General features: G+C 42.3%; 1 protein-coding gene across 2 annotated transcripts in view; it reads left to right on the forward strand.

Moving 5' to 3' along the window:
• Positions 1–20,534, forward strand: part of PTPRH (protein tyrosine phosphatase receptor type H) — a 517,583-nt gene that overhangs the window by 456,295 nt on the left and 40,754 nt on the right. Inside the window, exons 17-23 of one of the 2 annotated variants that reach the window (XM_085616391.1) lie at positions 794–887; positions 10,125–10,215; positions 10,869–10,945; positions 12,015–12,149; positions 13,490–13,612; positions 16,054–16,214; positions 16,757–16,892. In XM_085616391.1, coding sequence (XP_085472517.1) covers positions 794–887; positions 10,125–10,215; positions 10,869–10,945; positions 12,015–12,149; positions 13,490–13,612; positions 16,054–16,214; positions 16,757–16,892 — 817 coding nt within the window. The remainder of the gene's footprint in view (positions 1–793; positions 888–10,124; positions 10,216–10,868; positions 10,946–12,014; positions 12,150–13,489; positions 13,613–16,053; positions 16,215–16,756; positions 16,893–20,534) is intronic. The other variant, XM_085616390.1, reaches the window with a different exon arrangement.

The following is a 20,534-nucleotide window of genomic DNA, read 5'->3' on the forward strand; positions in this document are numbered from 1 at the left end:
CCATCAGGATGTGCACTGTTAGTGCGCCTCCTGGCAGCTTCTTTGCCCCTGCGCCCACGTCCATATAACGGTGCGGGCGCAGAAGCAAAGGGATTCCCTCATTTGCATGGATTTGGCAAATGAGAGAATGCCCTCTTGAGAGAGTGCTGGCGCTTCCTGTGCACCAGCACGTTCAGTTTTACAGAAGGGGCTGCACAAGTGTCTGCGGCCCCTTCTATAATACCAACGACCCCGGGGGAGCGCAAAGCATGCACCCCTGGGGCACATTCTGTAGAAATTCTGTATAAACTGATACATTGAGTATGGCTGCCACTGTATATGATGAATTGACAAATGTCAAAATAGTGAAATCCACTCCGCGTTTAGTTCTCTTTACTACACCTTAACCTGGTAACAAATGGGATTGTGCTATATATTTGGCTAGAACATTATATATTTGTTAAAAATGTATATTGTGTTTGTGTCTATATAACCAAACCTTGACACTGTATGTTTGTATATACACATATGTATATATTTTTATATACATATGTGTAAGTGTGTGTGCGCGCACACACACACGCACGCACACACACACGTACAGTGACTTCGTTAGGGCTGTAGAATTTAACTTCTCTCCCTTGGCCAAACAGAGTGCTCGAGGTGGAAATTGTTTATGCCTCAGTTCTCTAACTTGCCAATGCCCTAAGTACTTGATAACAGGCTGAACCTTGGTTACAATGTATGTTTATATTTTTCCTTGGGAAACCTACCTATATTTGTGTGGTATATTTTTCTATTTCCGTCTGTACAGAAGATTTCCCCCGGATGTTTCAGTGGGCGGTTTCCCGTCGTACTTCCAACGACAGCACTCAGACAGTGACTTCGGTTTTGCAGAAGAGTACCAGGTAAGAGTACCACTATAGAATAGGTTTGCAGTGTAGATGTGGCTGTCAGTTGGATTTTGGGGGAGGCGAGTTAGGGAAAAATTATCTTATTAGTAAGTGTGAATTCCAGAGGTGTTACTACCAGCAGAGTGTTTGCCACCGGATTCTCTCGGATTTATAAATTTTTTCACAAGTCGGGATTTTCTGTTACCTTCCACTTCCAAAGCAGGTCTTGTTTTCTAGATAGTTTCCACCTTTACCTAAAAGACTGTCCTAAAGGCACTTCAGAAGAGTGTTCAGGACACGTCTGGAGCCACACTGAACCAGTTCACAAGAATTTACATGGACCAGAATCAAAAGTGAAAACATGAGTTGATGGATTACTAATGCAAACTGGGATCTATTTGGTGTATTTTTGCAGAAAATGCAATATCTGAGCCAAAAAGTCTTAAAGGAAAGTTTAGTCCTCTTTAGGGGCTATATAAATAGTCACACTCAGTCACCACTAAACTTCACGAAGTCTTGATTTATTTAAGTTCAGTGCAGCTTACAGCTATATAAGTAGATCAAATTGCAGTACACATGTATTAAACTTTAGACTGCTATTAGTCCCCCACTTAAGAGACTCATAGCAGTGAGTAGTTTCGTGATTTAAGGTTTCGAGATGTGCAAACCGATCTCACTGCAAGAAATGTACACATTATAGTGGGGGATTTCCAATAAAGAAACTTTTTACAAAACTGCTGGGTCTTAAAAAACTAGCAATACCCTCCACTGCAAAGAAACAAAAAGAGTATATTAGCATATCATTAAGCAGATAATTACATCGAGGTACTTGCACCTTCTAATAGAAAAGAGACATGTAATGAGGTTGAGAGTCATCAATGTTTTCATTTACTAAGGAGTCCGTATTGACACACCTCACAACGTTGCCAATGTTTTGGCCAGGTTCTGTGCAACACAAATCCACAAGTTGTCAAGTAACTGAGCCCAGAGTTCACAGGACACAACAGTACACGCGTAAGCATAATCCCACGCTGAAGGAACATATTGATTTCACCATCTTAACTCTGTTGCCCCCCTCCAATCCTCACTCTTTTTATTTGCCAACTAGCACTCGCCTAAGCACCCACTTATGCCCACCCTGATCTGTCCACCATCCATTAATACAGCTACTGGCAGCCAACTTTAAATGTTTTTAACCATTCCAAGATGGCCGTGTACACATGTAGACACTAGGCCTGGGCAAAAATTTCGTTCCGTTCGCGGAAATTGCGATAATTTGACATTTTTGCGTTCCGCGGAGAGCGCGAAAATGTCAAAAATTCCGGTTTCCGCAGCTTGGCGATAATTTGTTTCTTGCTCGCGCTGTAAAATGATACATTCTCGCGCGCGCGCGATCGCCTTACCTGAATCCCTGCGTTCGCCGACAAGTTTTCTTGATCCGGTCGCGTTCTCCATGAGATGTTGTATTGTTTTTAGCCATTTGCGCTGTCTCGCGACAGTTCGCGCCCGCAGTGACGTCATGCGTCGCGCGATCACGTCTTTCTTCTCGCGATCATGCACCGCGAGAACAACTCAAAACAAGATGGCCGCGCCCGCAAGCAACCACATGGGTAAGTTGGCGACCCGCAACCATGCAGAAAATCTCGCGAACATGCCGGAAAAAAACTTCCGCATCTTTGCGATATTTCTGCTTGTTTGCGATAATTTTAAACATTCTCGCGATAATTTGCGAAGGTTAATTCCGCAAATTCCGCCCACCCCTAGTAGACACCCATAGTGGCTGTTTTAGAATCTTTTTTCATTAGGCTTTATTAAAAAGCACTTCAAATTACCACCATAGGTGTACATGCAGTCGCCATCTGGGAAGATAAAGTATTTCAATACCAATAGGTCTGTGCCCGGGCATTTCTAGCAACACGATTGACTTAGCCCATAGTATTACCTGTTTTGTCTGGCTTCTCTCTGCCATCTTCCTGAATTAGTTGCAGTCAACATGAAACACCGATAAATGCACTTTTTTTTTTCACTCAATCCTCTTCACTATTCTTTTATTATTTTCAAGTACAGAACTAATGTCATGCTTTCTAATGTTTTAGGAATTGTAAGAACATTTTACTCACTTATGTTCTTCATTTAAAGGAAAATGCAGTGCCACTGCGTGGAAATACCCATAGGTTTTAACAGTGTGTAGCTACTCATTATTTGCTGCCACGATGATGATTTGTTAAGTTATACTTGGAGTTTATATTCTTCACTGCTGACCTTTGTCATAGCATCAAAGAATCAACTGGCATGCTACAATAATGACAGAAGCAAAATTGTTTATGCCGGTTAAAATATGGCTTAGCACAGTCACTAATAAAAACTGTATAATACTACCAATGGCTGCCTTACTAAATCACCCAATGAAATATTGCAGGTAGGATTTGACTAACTAACGGTGGTACCAAATATTAGCATGAAATGGTACAATATTTGTTAGCGATAGGGTCCGATGCTTAAAACAGCTTCTAAAGAGAGGGAAAACCAGACCAACTCTAGAGAGATGTTGGGCAATTTCTCCATGCCAGTGAAAGTCTCAAACATAGAGAAGTCTGTTTATGGCAATGGAGCCCATGGCACCACATTCTATGCAGACCACTTGGAATACAGCTTCATCAAACCCAGAGGTTAAGCAACTTGCATGTATGGGCGCTCCTAAGGCTAGTCCGTCTGTGCCCATCTGCGCCTGTCTGCACTCGGACGCGTTCAGCTCCAGACACGCTGCCGGTTTTGGGATCAATCCTGGTGATCATGATTGCATACTCTAGAAGTACGCCTTTGGAGGCATTGTCTGCAAAACCAATTTGCCCGGGTCCAATCTTAAAGTGCAGCAACGACATCAGTAAACAGGTATGTCCTAGCTGTAAACTGAGGCACATAGACACAAAAAGTATGCTGCATATAAACGATTACCTCGGTGAGGACCCCATAGGAACAAGGAAGGACCTATCCGGTCCCCGGAGTATTAGTCCCACACAAGGGATGGCCTGCGCATTGTTAAATGCACGTTCACTAATTAAACACAAACATGAATTTGCAAACTTTGTAGATTCACATGCCCTCGACCTAATTTTTGTTGTGAAAACCTGGGCCGATGAGACCTCAGGCCCGACTTAGTAATAGCCATCCCACCTGCGTTTTTAATCACCAGGAAAGACAGAATGGGGAGAAAAGGAGGTGGGCTGGCCATCACCTATCGAGATCACCTGAAAGCATCATTTAACGGCATCCCTACAGATTCGGACTGTCAGGTTCTCTCATTCAAGTTAGCCGTCAATCACGTATACTCTTATAATGGGCTTTAAGTGTATCACCCACCATGACCCAGGACCAATATTTTCCATACCATGGGTCAGTTTCTTAAACACAAAGTCAACTTACAAGATTGCACTATCCTAGGGGATTTTAATTTTCACCTGGATAGCATCTCAGATAAAGATTCCTCTGCCCTAATGGACCTGGTGACAAGTGTAGGCTTAGAGCAGATCATGGAAGGACCCACTCACAGAGAAGGACACCTTTTGGACGCTGACTTTACAGACTGTCCTTTTCTGAAATGTAACAATAACTTGCAGCTTCACTGGTCTGACCACCTAGCAGTGATGCTAACTCTAACCCTGCCCTCCTCAATGGGCACTAAGCTTCGTACAGTTAAAAGCCAAAAAAGATATCTGTGGCATCGCATGGATAGAACAAATCTTATCACTCACTTGGGTCAAAACAGACCCGGTCTTTCCCAAGACCTTGAGGCAGCATAACTAGAATACCACAATTGGATGGCCACATCGGTTCATGCCACAATACCCCAGAGAGCAGGGAAAATAAGTAGGACAGCACCCACTGAGTCCTGGTTCTCAGAGGAACCAAGGCTGAAGAGGCACTGTGGCAGACAAGAGAGGTGTTGGCAGCATCGATATGATCCCAGGGAGAAAGAAATATACAAGATTAAACTTGCAAAGTATAAAGAACTGATTAACAAAACTAAAATTATCTACTTTTCGGAGAAAATAGAAGGTGCGAAGAATAATTCTAAAGAACTATTTGCGATGGTTCAGAAACTTAGCCATTTACAGGAGACTCAATAAAATACAATAGATCAAGCCTTCTGCAATAGTTTAGCATCCTCTTTTGGCAAAAAAGTATCTACCATTTATGATACTTTTGCTACACGCTCTGCAAATAATCCGAGTATCCAGGCCACAGTGTCTGATGTTGCAAGCACACTTTCAACAGCCCCCAACCCTCCCCTGGATCCTGGGCTGCCCCAATTTTTAGACTTTAATACGGTATCCTATGAACAAATAATGAAGCTTCTCTTGGCTGCTAAATCTGTATCACCGTTGGATCCTTGTCCCCCCAAGGTAATCCACACTGTTGTGGAGACAGTCGTCCATCCACTCATGGAGCTACTCAACACTGTCATTAAAACAGGGATATTTCCAGAAATGTGGCAAAAAACTTCTATCCTTCCACTCTTAAAGGAATCAAACTTAGACAAAACGGACCCAGGAAATTACCGCCCTATCTCTTGTCTGCCTCTTCCAGCAAAGGTCCTCGAGAAACATATGAATCAAGAGCTGGCCACTTTTATCCACAATACTTGCATCTTGGACTCAACTCAGTATGGCTTTAGGAGTAAACACAGAACTGAACTGGCCTTGATTACAGCAACAGAAGAGATCAAACGTGCGGTTGATGAAGGTGGCTTGGCAGCCCTAATCTTGCTGCCAGCTGCCTTCGATACGGTAGATCATTGTATCCTAACAAATCGCCTTCAGGAAATAGGGATAGCAGGCACAGTCCTTGCACTCCTCAGTTTCTTTTTTGTCAAATCGGGAACAATTTGTGGAAATGGAGGGTCTCAAATCACACTGCTTCAGGCTCCCTTGTGGGGTGGCACAGGGCTCATCCTTTAGCCCTACCCTTTTTAATGTATATGTCACACCTCTGGCCCAATTGATCAAAGCTCACGGCTTTGAGCTAGTGTCATACGCAGTTGACACGCAGATCATTGTGTCTATCTCGAGTAAAAATTGCGACACGTCCCACGACTGTATGAGACATGTAAGCAGCTGGATGGTGGAGAACTGCCTCAAATTGAATTCAAACAAAACCGAAGTCCTACTTGTTGGTAGAGTTTCATCCTTCTGGTCCACAGAATGGCGGCCGGCGGAGCTGGGCACTCTTCCTATACCAGCCAACAAGCCCAAAAATCTTGTGGTCATTTTTGACACTACTTAGGGGCATATGTATCAAGCGAATTTTTAATCGCAAACGCTGCGATTAGCAAAATACAGCGTTTGCGATTAAAAATTCGCAAAACGGGATGTATTAGGCAAATTCCCAACGCAAAATTAAGGAATTGCTAATTTAGCGATTTCTTAATTTTGCGTAAGCATTTAAGAAATCGCAAATTGCGATTTCTTAAAATGACATGTAAAAAGCACCCAAGTTGTGCGAATTATCCTTAAGAAATCACAAATTACCACCAACTTCCAGTTGGTGGTAATTTGCGATTTCCTTTCAAAAAGCACTTTTTTGAATTTTACAAAGTGCCACGTGGCACTCATACATGCCCTTAGGGCATGTATGTGCGCCATATGCACACACATGCTAATTTCAGGGGTGCATCAGGGTTTCATCATGACACCCTTGCACCTTTGAAATTATTCTCAAATAGCGATTAGCAAATTGCGATTCGCTATTTGAGAATTACTTCCCATTCATTCCTATGGGTCTCCTGGCCCATAGAAATGAATGGGCAGGTATTCCTTAATTGCGATTTCGCAATTTGCTAATCGCAATTAAGGAATTTTAAGAAATCGCAAAAAGTTTGCAATTTTTTAAATACATCCCGTTTTGCAATTCTCAAATAGCGATTCTTTAAAAATCGCTATTTGATAATCGCAAATGGTGATGTTGATACATATGCCCCTTAATCCTTTTCCCATCATGTGAAGATGCTCACCTCATCTACCTTCTTCACTCTGAAAATTCTGAGATAAATCTTTCCGTTTATGCCACCAGAATTACAGAAAACTGTGGTGGCAGCACTGGCTCTGTCTCAGCTCGATTATTGTAACGGGCTTCTGGTTGGGGCAAACAAGGCAGTACTGGTTAAACTGCTGGTACTTCAAAACTCTGCAACTCGGTTGCTCTTTCTCATATCCAAATATTCATCAGCCAAACATGCCCTCAACACTCTTCACTGGTTACCTATGGAGAAGCGAATTAAGTTTAAGACACTCTGTATCGCCTTCAATGCGCTACATAATCTAGGTCCCGTCTATCTGACAAATCGCTTCCAATGGTATATTTCACCACGCACCCTTCAATCCGCCTCTCTGAAGCTGGTGAAAGTACCGAATTTCCGACTCTAGAGATGGGGCAGAAAAAGCTTTATAACCATCACAACTAGATGTGGAATGAGTTACCAATACAACTAACAAATTCACCAGACCTGCTCTCCTTCAAATAGGGCCTAAAGATTTGGCTATATTCCTTATAGCCTACTTTCAGTCCCAGAACCCTCAGCCAAACCTTGGTGCGTTCTTGTGTTTAGTTGCCAAACACCTAGATGCCATAGGGTAGTAGTGTGCTAAAATGGGGGGTTATTATTGATCTAGGAATACAGTCCCTCTGACCCAGCATTAGGAAACCAACATCTGGTCGTCAGTCAGAGACGGCATCTGATTTAATGTGTGCCACATCACCTGCCCATGTTTAACAGTCACAATCCAACACTGCTTCAACAGGATGATCATTTTATGCTACAATGGTCCCTAGAGAGGTTGGGATAGGAAGTAACAAATGAATACAGACCCAATCAGTGCTATATTGGTTATCTTTGCAAGTTTTTGGGATATAAACAAACACAAATACTGAAAAGTGGGACACAAGCCTGCATCCCACTACACAAACATACACACATAAAATAGGGACAACATTTAAGCGAGGCTCAGGCAACGCTTACAGTTTGTTTTGACAAGTAGTATGAATTTTAAGAAACAAATCGCAAGTAACGTCTCTACACAGTTAATAATGACATCACATTCAGTGCATGAGGCGTTTTAAGGTGTCGATGGTGTTTCGATCCAAGTGAGCAATGCGTGGATCATCTTCAGGACATTATATTAGCATGCCTGTATATAAGTGCCTAAGATAATTGGGGAAGTCCGAAGGACCTGCCATGAGACTGTGGGTGTCACAACACCGGATGCGGAAACGTCCGGGCTCGGTAGGGGTTCCGGCCATCGCAGATATGCGGTACTGGCAGGTCGAGGATCAAGGCGCACTTCAGGGAACACTTCAGGAGGGGCACGGCGCATTCATCGACTATTGGTCATTACGCCGTCCGAGCACATGCCTGTGGCTCCAATCCCGTGAATCCCTCCAATTTCTTTACTTGAGGCCATCGCGCTGCAAAGTCGTATTACACGCAGCCCCTCCTGAAGTGTTCCCTGAAGTGCCCCTTGATCCTCGACCTGCCAATACCGCATATCTGTGACGGCCGGAGCACCTACCGAACCCGGACGTTCCCGCATCCGGTGTTGTCACACCTACAGTCTCGTGGCAGGCCCTTCGGACTTCCCCAATTATCTTAGGCACTTATACACAGGCATGCTAATATAATGTCCAGAAGATGATCCACGCATTGCTCACTTGGATCGAAACGCCGTCGACACCTTAAAACGCCTCATGCACTAAATGTGATGTCATTATTAACTGTGTAGAGACGTTAGTTGCGATTTGTTTCTTAAAATTCATACTACTTGTCAAAACAAACCGTAAGCGTTGCCTGAGCCTCGCTTAAATGTTCTCCCTATTTTATGTTTGTATGTTTGTGTAGTAGGATGCAGGCTTGTGTCCCACTTTTCAGTATTTGTGTTTGTTTATATCCAAAAAACTTGATGATAAATTAAATATTGAACCTCTGTCCGGCTGGATAAGTTAACCAATACAGCACTGATTGGGTCTGTGTTAATTTGTTACTTCCTATCCCTACCTCCCTAGGGACCCTTGTAGCACAAAATAATTGATTCATGAGGTCCCTGGCTGACTTTACTTGGGTCCCCTTGTTGTTTGAAAAGATCAACAGGATGATCAGCAGCCATATCCCTATGAGATATAACTGATCTTTCCAAACAAACCCCCTCCACAAACCTGTATCCAAACATGCAACACCAGGGCTCATGAGCTTCTCTTTCAAGGCTCAGAACGGTGCTTAATTTGTGCCGGTGGTTTACAGTGCTCAGCACCGGCACTTAATCATCAACATCGCGCTTTTTTTGAGCACCAGTTAAGGACACATTAATTGACGGGGAGATTAAGTGATTAGCCCAGAATCACAGGATAGTGAGCCAACGTTGAGAATCGAGCCTGGTTCCCCAACTCCGGAGTTGGCAGATCTGGCCATTACACCACATCCTCACCCCACTTTCATAGTTAGTAGTTGGTTCTGTTTTAGGTGGCGCTAACAGGAGAAATGGGCTGACGCAAGCTGCCGCCTGAAGTTAGCCCCGGCACTTATGTTTGACAAATTAACCACTGGCTCAGAAGCTTTAAAATTGTATCCCCATCTTCATCGAAGTCTCGCCCTCTGCAGCTGCCATTGAAAGGTTTAAAAAGCTTTCTCTTTCCATATCCTCACAAGACTGCTCGAGCAGACTGGCTAATATGAAGCATTATTGTTGGCAGAGGCGCGTGCATAGAGAGGATTCGGTACATAGTGCACATATTACAAAAGTACATGGGCTTGCCCTCATTTGCTTCCAGAGACTTTCTGTCCTAAAAAAAACGCTTGATGATGTGGCCTTCCTTCTCCACTGACGGCATTTTGCTGGTTGGTCACATGAATTATTCATCCAGCTCAATGCATTTGAATGGAAAGTCAAGACTTGCCTATGATTTTGATCTGAATGTTTGAGAGCTGTGAAGTGTTGAAAGTGAACCAGAATGTACAGCTACTGTTGGACTAGTTAGAGTGAGAGCTGCCATCTGTATTTGAAGATCTTTCTTTATGGCCGATTTGCTAACATTTAAAAAATATATATATATACGTTCTTATACTAGAACACTAATGCACTACTCGATTATTCGCTTTTTCTCATTCATTGAAATCTGCATTATCAGGCATGATACTATTGATCATTATTGGGACTTTGCGTAATTTTGCCTTATATTTAACTCTTTTCTTTCACGCACTGCCAGCTCCTGTCTCCCATCGGCACGGATCAACAGCAGACAGCAGCCAAACAGGAGGAAAACCGGCCCAAGAATAGATACACCAACGTGCTGCCCTGTGAGTTGACTGTTCATCCATCCATCTTACCCATAGCATGACTTTCTGGCCACGCAGATAGGGCACTTCTATCTCCCTTATTTGCTTATTATAACAGAAAACAGACCTCAAACTTTCCAGTGGTGCTCATTATGGCGATGGTAGTTTGGCTGTTTTCTCCCTGTGGTGGTAGCCAGTCGCACCATTGGTCAGAAGTTGGCCATACCTAAATATGCCCGGGGCAAAGTGCGATCAATAAGTCAGTTCATAAAACCTGGTCCCAAAACCCCGGTTGCGCTCAGAAATAGCGCAAGAAGTTATCCATTCTTATTGCTCTAGGACAAAGTGATTGTATTAGTGAACAATCAACCCACAATGTAAGGGGTGGAAGGCAGCAGTCTCTTAAGTGTACTATGTGGTAGAAAAGGTCAGAGGCTAGTGATACGACAACTAGTACAAAAAGTAAGTTGACATCTAAGTGGGGGAAGAGGTCAAAGGAAAAACTCATGGTTCAACATGGGTCTGGTGAGAATGATCAGACAGATGGACAATAAAATGCCCAAATAATTAACTGCCTTATCTAAAAAATGGAGGTGACCAATTGTCAATGTTTAATAATCTTTGTCGGTATAGGCGCCAAGTTGAACCTTTTGCCTTTCTTTCCCTTTGTCCAGATGACATCACCAGGGTGAAGCTGCGCAGCCTGCCCGGGGATCCCTGCTCGGATTACATTAATGCCAGTTACATGCCCGTAAGTCAAGAAGCGCTGTTTAACACTATGATTTTCATATCTGTCTGCACCTTCCTATGAAAGGCACAAAGTAACAAAAACAATTGCTGATCAGCTGTTCAAACATGTTTAGGAATGTTCAAGATTACACTTTGGCTTTTGAATGTGGTATGTTTTCCCAGATTCACTTTCCTTTGCATGGAATGCTACAGTTATGAGATGTATCTGTTTTTTATAAAGTTTTCCCCTTTTCCGAACAAGTCCTTTTACGATCACAGTATGAAATAACACCTTATTTCCTGGTAACATTTTTCAAGTTAAAATATCGTTATTAGTTTTGACAAACACAATCCAGTTCACTAATTCTCATTATACTTAGCCTGTTTTCTTAGTTTGTATCCAGATGTGTAACTCTTTACAAAGCATTGTTGAGATATATCACCATACATGGGTAAGGATTAAAACATCCGTAACCATCCTCCATACTTCCTACCACTGCTCGTTCGCCTCCCTTAAGAGTACAGAGTATTTGGTGGTAACCTTTACATAAGGTGAACAGAATGTGTTGTGGTTGTTTTGACAGTACAGAAACTTCTACCTGTTATTCTTGAAATGGAATTTATGATAGGCTGCATTCATCCTTCTGCATCAATATCTTTCTTCCACTCAGACATGATGAATCTGTCTCTTTTATGTTGCCTCTCATTCTTTGTTCTCATTACTTGGTGCCCAGATATTCTTTTTCTTACCCATTCATTTCCATGTGGTATTTCATGGTCTCATTCTTTTTGTTTAAAAACTTTCCTTCACCTGCTCATTTCTATGCCTAATTGTCTGCTCTGTTCCATCTGGGACATTGTTCTTGTCTTCCTTCTTACCTTTTATTCGGCCTCCCCCATTCTCGTACTCGCTCCATGTTTCTTTCTTCCCCCTCTCCTTTTTCCAATATTTTTACTTCATCTGTCTTGTACTCTTCCATTGCTTCCTTCCTCACTTGCCCTTTCGCTCTTTACTTTGCATCCTCTTCTCCCCTCCTTCGCTTCATTTCCCTGCCTTCTCATCTTCTTAAGGCTGTTCTTCCCTCTCACAGGGTTACAACTCTAGCAAGGAGTTCATAGCTGCCCAAGGCCCACTGCCGAGCACCATTGGAGACTTCTGGCGCATGGTGTGGGAGCATCGTGTGGGGACGATGGTGATGCTGACGAACTGCACTGAAGGAGGCAAAGTTAGTTTCTTTTCCTAGAGAAATAGTTTGCACCTATGTACCAGGTGATGGGCTTTAACTTGCCAGAGATACATGCTAGAATGACACAAGTGGGCACCAAGTTCCTTCTATAGGACCTAGAAATTAGATGCTTTTGGAGGTCATGGAAAGATCTCATTTCAACCAATAGTATTATATTACGCTTCCTTTTAAGGTGCATTAAATGTCCTCCAGGGCTTCTTAGCATTGACAGGGGAACCCAGGAGCACCACCTTTCTTGCACCCCAGTGCCAAGGGAGCCCTACTAGCTAAATATATAAGGGCCAGATGTACTAACCATTTTAACGGTCAAACATGCTCCAATTTGGCATCTGTGCCTTTTAAAATGCTTTTTTCTATGTTCTAATCCCATTTTAGGATTCAGAAAAGTTTTTTAGACTGCTAAAATATGTTTTTCGAACTGATACCGATCCAAAATCTGGAAGGGGCCTGTTGTAGGCATCCCTTCCAAATACCGAAATGGGATCATATCTATCAATGTTTTGCAACACTAATCCGGTAAGAAAACATTGAAATTTTACCAACTCCTCAAAGGAAGTGGTAATTCTTGCTCAGAAGGGACCCCTTCCCCTTTGAGAATGTGAAAAAAAGTTTTGGTGACAGTAGGTAGTGATCCAAAGGACCACTGCCAGCTCTTAAACACCCTTCAAAAAGAAAATCTTTTTTGTAAACGCAGACCATTTCCTTTTAGAAAAAGAGGCTGCATTTAAAATAAAACGTTTGCTTTATTTAAAAGCAATCGCAGACAGGGTGATCTGCTGACCCCAGCGCGCAGCCATATCTCTGAAAGCCCCTATTATAGTGAGTGGCAATTTGCAACCTACCTCATTAATATTCATGAGGTAAGTCAAATTGCAACCCAATACTCTATAATTTTAAAATCCGACCTACTAGTGCATAGGTCGATCCTTAAAATAGGTCTGTACTTGAAATTCTTTACTAGTCAAAATAATACTGGTTGCAGATTGTGACCAGGAAATACTACATCTGGTCCTTGAGCTTCAGTTCTTTCCTGAAGTCCAGTAGGTTACACATCCCTCGCAATTCCAACCAGAGACCATTCCAATACTGAAAAGAAATTAGTGTGCAGGCTCTCCCCCTGTCTTCCTTTTTCTGACGCTATGTGCAGCCGGCAAGTCCTGCTCGAGCAGCGGGCTACATATGATCTATGGCCCAGCATTGCCCTAAGAAGTGTAGATATGGAAGCAGTAGACTGGTTCATTGTTTCTGACCATCACTGGCCCCATTCAACTGCGCATTGGGCTTCTGTTATCCAATTAACTGTACCTATTTCTCGACAGCTAAAATGTGAGCACTATTGGCCGCTGGACTACACCCCTTGCACCTATGGTGACATCACCGTGACCGTCACTTCAGAAACTATCCTCCCTCAGTGGACTACGCGGGAGTTTACCCTCAAACATGTATGTGCTTAGTGGTGTTACCCTTATTTTCTTTGACAAGTATATTGTTACTAAAAAGCAAGTTTTGAATGTTTATTGTCAGAAGTAGCAGTTTCACCCACTTTGCTTTACATTTCAACTGTGTGTGTGTGTGAGATGCTCTATGTGGGAAGAAGAAAAAGATACAGGGATTTTAAGTAAAATGGGACTAACATGTAGGAGAAAGGCTGAAAAGTATTGGATGGGATCTGCTAGGTAACACTGCATGGTAGACATGACCGTTGTGTGCTCATATTCTGAACAGCCGTACGTTACTCTGTAAATATTATACTATGGAGTCCTCACTGTCTTAATCACCTATCACCTTGAAACTCCAGATATGGCACCCTATAATCGCTCTAGTCAAACACAGAAGGTGTAAAAGAAGGAACTCTGGCTTAAGACATGCCCTCAATTCCATCAGCACATTTATTAGTTGAGACTGCACACAGAATTTCAGAATACTGGCTGCAAAGGCAATCCTGGTGAGGCTATGACAATGTCAAAGATCACGAGAAAGCCGGTATCCATATGTGATGGGATGAGCCCATTGAGCAACACTAGGAGTAAGAGCCTTGTTATTTTGACATTTTCATACATCCCCATATTTATATTTTTTGAGATCCAAAGAATCGTTTTGGATAGCCTCTTTATGCCCCAATACGAGTTTGTTGACTGTATTGCGCAATTCCTAAAATGTTTTACACTTAGAATATGCATTATCTCTCTTTTGTTTCATGTGGGAAAATGTCACTTCTAAGCCCTCATTATTTATAGCGGAATAAATGTGATTTGGTGCTCGGGGTTGGGGGAGGAGAGTTATTTATTTATTTACATTGATAGTTCTTGAGAAAGCACAGCTAATCTCAACAGAGTTACAGAGCACATCGTGCCAGGGTTACATAGTTAAAGGTGGTAAAGATACAGCACAAATACAGTAAATGCACAATCTGGATTCAATGGTTTTACTAGAATTGCATCTTACGTCACAGCTGAGAAAGATGCGAGGACCCCCGAGGAGAAGCCCATTGCCTTTAATTCCTTAAATACTTCCCACTGCATTCTAACTGTTGAAAAACACAGATTGAACAGGCCTTTTCATAGAAGCACAGAGGTTAGAGGGGGCAATATGTGCTTGAGTGGGGGACAGAAGCACACAGTGACAGAAAGCAACGCCAAGGGCACAGAAGCTCACACGCGAGAAGAGGGTAACGTACACAGGTGCGGGAGAATGACACAGAGGGCATAGAAGTACACAAGGGAGACAACTGGAAATTGCATGCACTCTAATGGAGTACTTAAACAAAAAGAAAAAAGTAGTTCCTAGAACATGAGCAGTGGAAGAACACAGGTACTTTGGTCATGCTCCGGGGAGGGGCAAACACATGAAAAGGAAGTAAAGTCCACAGAGGCTAGCAAATAAGCTAGCGACTGAGAGTGAAAATACGTCCAGCCAATGGTAAGCAATAGGCAGGCTCAAAAGCCACTGTAAGCTAATAAAATGTCTTGCAACTAACGGCACATGTGTTGTTGTAGGCAAAGCCTAAAAAGTGTGTACACCTTTGCTGCATAATATGTTTACACAGTACCATGCAGAAGTCTACAGTTTCGCTGTTGGCTACGCTAAAGACTGAAGGCAGAGGGGTTGGTTTGCCATGGATGAGACAAACAGTTCAGCTCTAGCCTGTATTGTACAGTGCACCATATGAAGGTAGCGTAGAAGCATAAATTATAGTGAACATGTTGATTTTACTCTGGAGTACAAAGATTAAGGCACCAAAGCATATGCTGTATGACATAAGGGAAATATAAAAGAATATATATTGATGGAGCCGCTGGCTATATCCTTTTGAGGGTGTGCTATCGCATTAAACATGCCTGACTGCACCTACAAAATGATGCAGGCCAGCGTCTGCATCATCGCACTCGATAAAAAAAAGGTTAAGTGCTTTAAAAAAAATGTTTTAATGGGGCCAAACTTTAAAAGGGAACAGAGAAGCACATGGGTGAGAGACAGCACCTGCCCATATATTGCATTCTCAAGTGTGTGGCTTTGGGTTTAATTCAATTAATTGATCAATCAGTAATCTTATAAAGCGCGATTATTCACCCAAGAGGGTCTCAAAGCACTGAGGGGGGGGATAATCAGCTGGGAGCTGCGCTGACATCACAGCCATGTCATCCTGCCAAATTTGACAGCCCCTTCTCTCACCAGTTAGTAGATCAAAGCCTTTTCTGCTGAAGCCACCAATAGAACCTAAGCGCTTGAAGGAGACAAAATACAAGTTCATGATGCAGATCCAGTGGTCCACTATGTGCTATACAAAACTCTAAAACAAATATACTGAAAAAGAAGATGCAGGCTGTAAGCACAAACATTGCAGTAAATAGGTCATAATTATTTTACTTCTCTTTCCTAACAGGCCAGAGAACAAGGCCTCCGGTATGTCAGTCACTTCCATTATACTGTCTGGCCCGACCATGGCGTCCCTGATGAAACCGCCACCGTCATCAGGTTCCGCAACTTGGTTCGAGATCACATGGACCAGAGGAGAAGCAACGGGCCTGCGGTGGTCCACTGCAGGTAAAGAGGCTTGCAAGGGTGCATCAGTAAGAGAAATCCTAAAACCTGTCTAAATTTCAGTCATACTGTCACCCAGACCTATCCTTGTGTTCTGTGTTCCCACACTCATCTAATTACTGGACACCATTTTCCTCACTCTTTAGATCTAATTTAAGAGACTAATCTCTTCAGCCCTCTGAGTAGAAGGTTCCTTTAAAAAGTGCCTAAATGTTCATAATATCCTCGCCTGACACATTTAGGCAAACACATAGCCTATTGTTCCTCTCAGCTTCATATGTGTTAAGCATATTTTTCATTTAATTGTACTGATTGCTGTCCATATTGTGTCTCAACTCTGTCTCCCCTCTGTGCCTGCCAATTCCACCCAACAATGATCACAGCAATTCTTCACCAGTAAACCCTAATTATGTGCTGTGCCTTGCTGAGAGATAGGAAAGTTGCAAAAACTGTTTAATATAGGAAATAGTAAGAATATAAAATAATCTTTTACCCTCTTTGTTCCATCATCCCCTCTCTGCCTCCACTTTTGTCTGGCTACATAGTGCAGGAGTTGGTCGTACAGGTACCCTGATTGCTCTGGATTCCCTGATGCAGCAGGTGCAGAATGAAAAACAAGTGGGAGTCTTTTCCTTCATAAAGAAGATGCGATTGAACCGCCCCTTCATGGTGCAGACTGAGGTGAGCAGGTCACAGCTGCAACCATTGCGAGCCCCATGCTAGAGCAGCAGAGATGTTTAGTGATACTGTAGACACATTTATATCAGGGCTATTGGGTATCCTCCTCTAGATGGCCAGCTGTATTGTGTGCCTGTGGGTATATTAGTAGTATAGAATTAACATCTTGAACTATGAGGTCTAATGTCCTTAGACTAATGAAGAAGGAAAAAGTATATCTGCCCCCCTGCACGACATGGAATTTACTCCTTTGTGGCACAAGGTGGGCATGATATAACTTTCTAAAACCTTTTCACTTTGACAGACATTCAGAATAAATACAAATAGTAAGGATGCTAGGCTGTATTTTGAAACACAGTTGCTGCAGCACCGGGACTGAAATTTCACAAACTCGGACATTTATTCAAAATAATGCACTGCCAAGAAAACTAAAAAGAGTATTGTTTAATGAATTGTTTTTTCAGTCCCTGATTGGAAATGAAAACAAGTATTCCAATGTGACTGATGCATTTTAAAACCAGGTATCTGCACACAGCGTCCTTTTTCACTGTTCTCAAACCAAGTGTATTTAAATTCGAAGACAACTGACTCTCACAGCTGCATATGATTAAGACCCCATTAGGTTGAAACGCGTAATGCTAACACTATCAGACTTCTATGAAAGATTCTTTGGCCCGCACTCCTTGTTTTTATTCCTTTTATCCAATGGTAATCTCTTGGGGGGAGCAATCCTGGCTTGTGCTATGTCCTGAAGCGCTAAGTAAACAACATAACAGCCGCTGACATGGGTGATATCAGTCCCAGGATGCATCGCGCCATGCAAGATGAAAGAATCATCGTAAAACATTTTAATCAATGTTCCGTAATTAAATGAGCCTCTGCCCAATGAAATATACAACGATAAACACTGCCACTATTCTGAGGTTAAAAAGCGGGTCTTTCATACCTCTGTTTTCCGTTCGCACAGCGCTTCTCGCGTTTCTACCTCTGATACTGATTTTTCACCCTCCCATGTGATAAGACCCTTTTTAACAACATGACCACTCCCACATAATTATTCAATTGTTTAAACAAACCTATTCAAACTTCAACTCCCATAATCCTCCATTTTTTAACTGTTAAACTCCGTCCTGTTATCTGGCTATTCCCATGTTTATGCTAACGAGCCTCTCTCGGTAACTCAGAATACCCCGCCCTTCCCTGGATTGTATTAAAAATGCGTCATTTGCACAATGCCTTAACAACGTGACATAGTTGTTGGAACATAAACTGGTGTGAAAACTTGCACTTGTTGTAAATTAGACCTAATATAACAAAACTTTAGATAATTAACAAAGTTGATGTCTGTGTTTGATCACATATTTTCCTGATGCAAATTTTTTGGGTGCTGGTCCATTTTGGACGCCAGTATGAACTTATATGAAAGATTCTTTGGCCCGCACTCCTTGTTTCTATTCCCTTTTATCCAATGGTAATCTCTTGGGGGGGGCAATAACAGCCGCTGATATGGGTGATATCAGTCCCAGGATGCATCGCGCCATGTAAGATGAAAGAATCATCGTAAAACATTTGAAAATTGGAATTACCTTGTTCTGCAACCTCAACTTACAAACAATAAAAATTACGGAACATTGATTAAAATGTTTTATGATGATTCTTTCATCTTACATGGCGCAATGCATCCTGGGACTGATATCACCCATATCAGTGGCTGTTATGTTAACACTATCAGACTGCCTGCTGCAATAAAATCCTTTTTACTTACTTCTCGACTGGATGGGCTTGATTATCATGCTGGGAAAGAAGCGTGAATTTTCTTCTGCTGTACATAGGTGGTGACGTCGCCAACAAGCCCCGACCCGTAAAGAAGGGCATCCATTTCGTCGTCAAAGCTCATTTGGATATATATATATATATATATATATATATATATATATATATATATATATATATATATTCACTTAAAAAACCATAGGTTTCACACATGTTATAGTTAGGTGGATATTTCACTCGTAAAAAAACAATGAAATTCCCCCGTTATAGTTACTTCAGATGACTATAACTCTCGTGACCGCAATCCACTGCTGATGACATTACATCACTCATGACATGGTCAGTGGCATCACTCATGACATCACTGATGACATCATTATTTGGATAGAGTGGCGGTCTCGCGAGTTATAGTTATCTGAAGTAACTATAACGGGGGAATTTCATTGGTTTTTTACGAGTGAAATATCCACCTAACTATAACATGTGTGAAACCTATGGTTTTTTAAGTGAGTTTGCAAGGTTTTTTAAATGCTAATTCCTAACTATAACGTGTGTGAAACCTATGGTTTTTTCAGTGTGTATATATATATATATATATATATTTTTTTTTCCTGCCGTACGCGTACGGGAAGCTTACCGTACGCACACCCCGCGATTTTTTAGAAAAAATTTAAATGTATTTTTCATAATTTTGTGACCTTCTTGGACCCCCTGACAAACGCTAGGGGGTCTGCAACTCTCTTCGTTGCCCCCTTTTCACGTTCTCCTCCTTTGTTTATCAGTGTGAGACACACAAAATGGAGGCCGACACTTCCTGATTTCGACCGATTCGAATGTTTACAGTCATGTAACCACCAATCAGAATTGCGCTCGCGCACGGCAGCGTACGCGTACGGTAAGCTTACCGTAAGCGCTCGGAGCGTGCCTATAGATATATATATTGATTTAAATGCTATTGACATCTCTAGCCTATACACCAGCATTGACCATATGCAAGGACTGGAGGCAATTAAGTACTTTCTGAGTAATCGCTCTATTAATCTGGTAGAACATAACAACATGCTAATAGAGTTTATAACATTCTGCCTGAGCAACAATATTTTTCTGTTCCAGGATTCCCTATTTAGACAGGTACGAGGTACCGCGACGGGGACCTGCTTCGCCCCCAGCTACGCGAATCTCTTCGTGGGCTGGTGGGAGGAGCAGGTCGCCTGGGCGGAGTCCAATTGCAACTGGACCAATAGGGTCGTAAGTTGGACCAGATACATTGACGATTTATTCATTGTATTCAAAGGAACAGAAATTCAGGCACTAGAATATGTGAAAGTACTTAATAATAACGAGCTAAACCTCAAGTTCACGGGGGAGATAAGTAAAGTTTCCGTGAACTACCTGGACCTCACGGTGTTTGCCTCGGAGGGCAGACTGTGCACTCGCTTGCACAGGAAACCCACCGCGGGAAACTCCGTGTTGCATGCCCGAAGCTGCCATTCGGAATCAACTAAAACTAGCATTCCATATGGCGAATTGCTTCGGATTAAGAGAAATTGCACACGCAATTGTGACTATGTCTCTGCAGCACAAGAGAGCATGAATAGATTCAGGCTTAGAGGGTATCATCAGGATATTCTAGAGCAGGCCAAGAGAAAGGCTGAATTAAAATCTAGAACCGATCTTATCATCGGGGAAGATAGCGAAAACATGGAAATAAGCAGTAAAAGAAGTAAGAATAACAACTTCAGAATGATCACCAATTTCTCAGAGGACGCCCAAAATATCAGGGAAATCTTTAGAAAGAACTGGCACATTTTGAAAGCTGATCCCATTATTGGTAGGGAGATACCCAAAGCTCCACTGATTACATTCAGAAGA

The sequence above is a fragment of the Triturus cristatus genome, chromosome 7 (assembly GCF_964204655.1).
Source record: "Triturus cristatus chromosome 7, aTriCri1.1, whole genome shotgun sequence".
In the NCBI taxonomy this organism is placed as follows: Eukaryota; Metazoa; Chordata; class Amphibia; order Caudata; family Salamandridae; genus Triturus; species Triturus cristatus.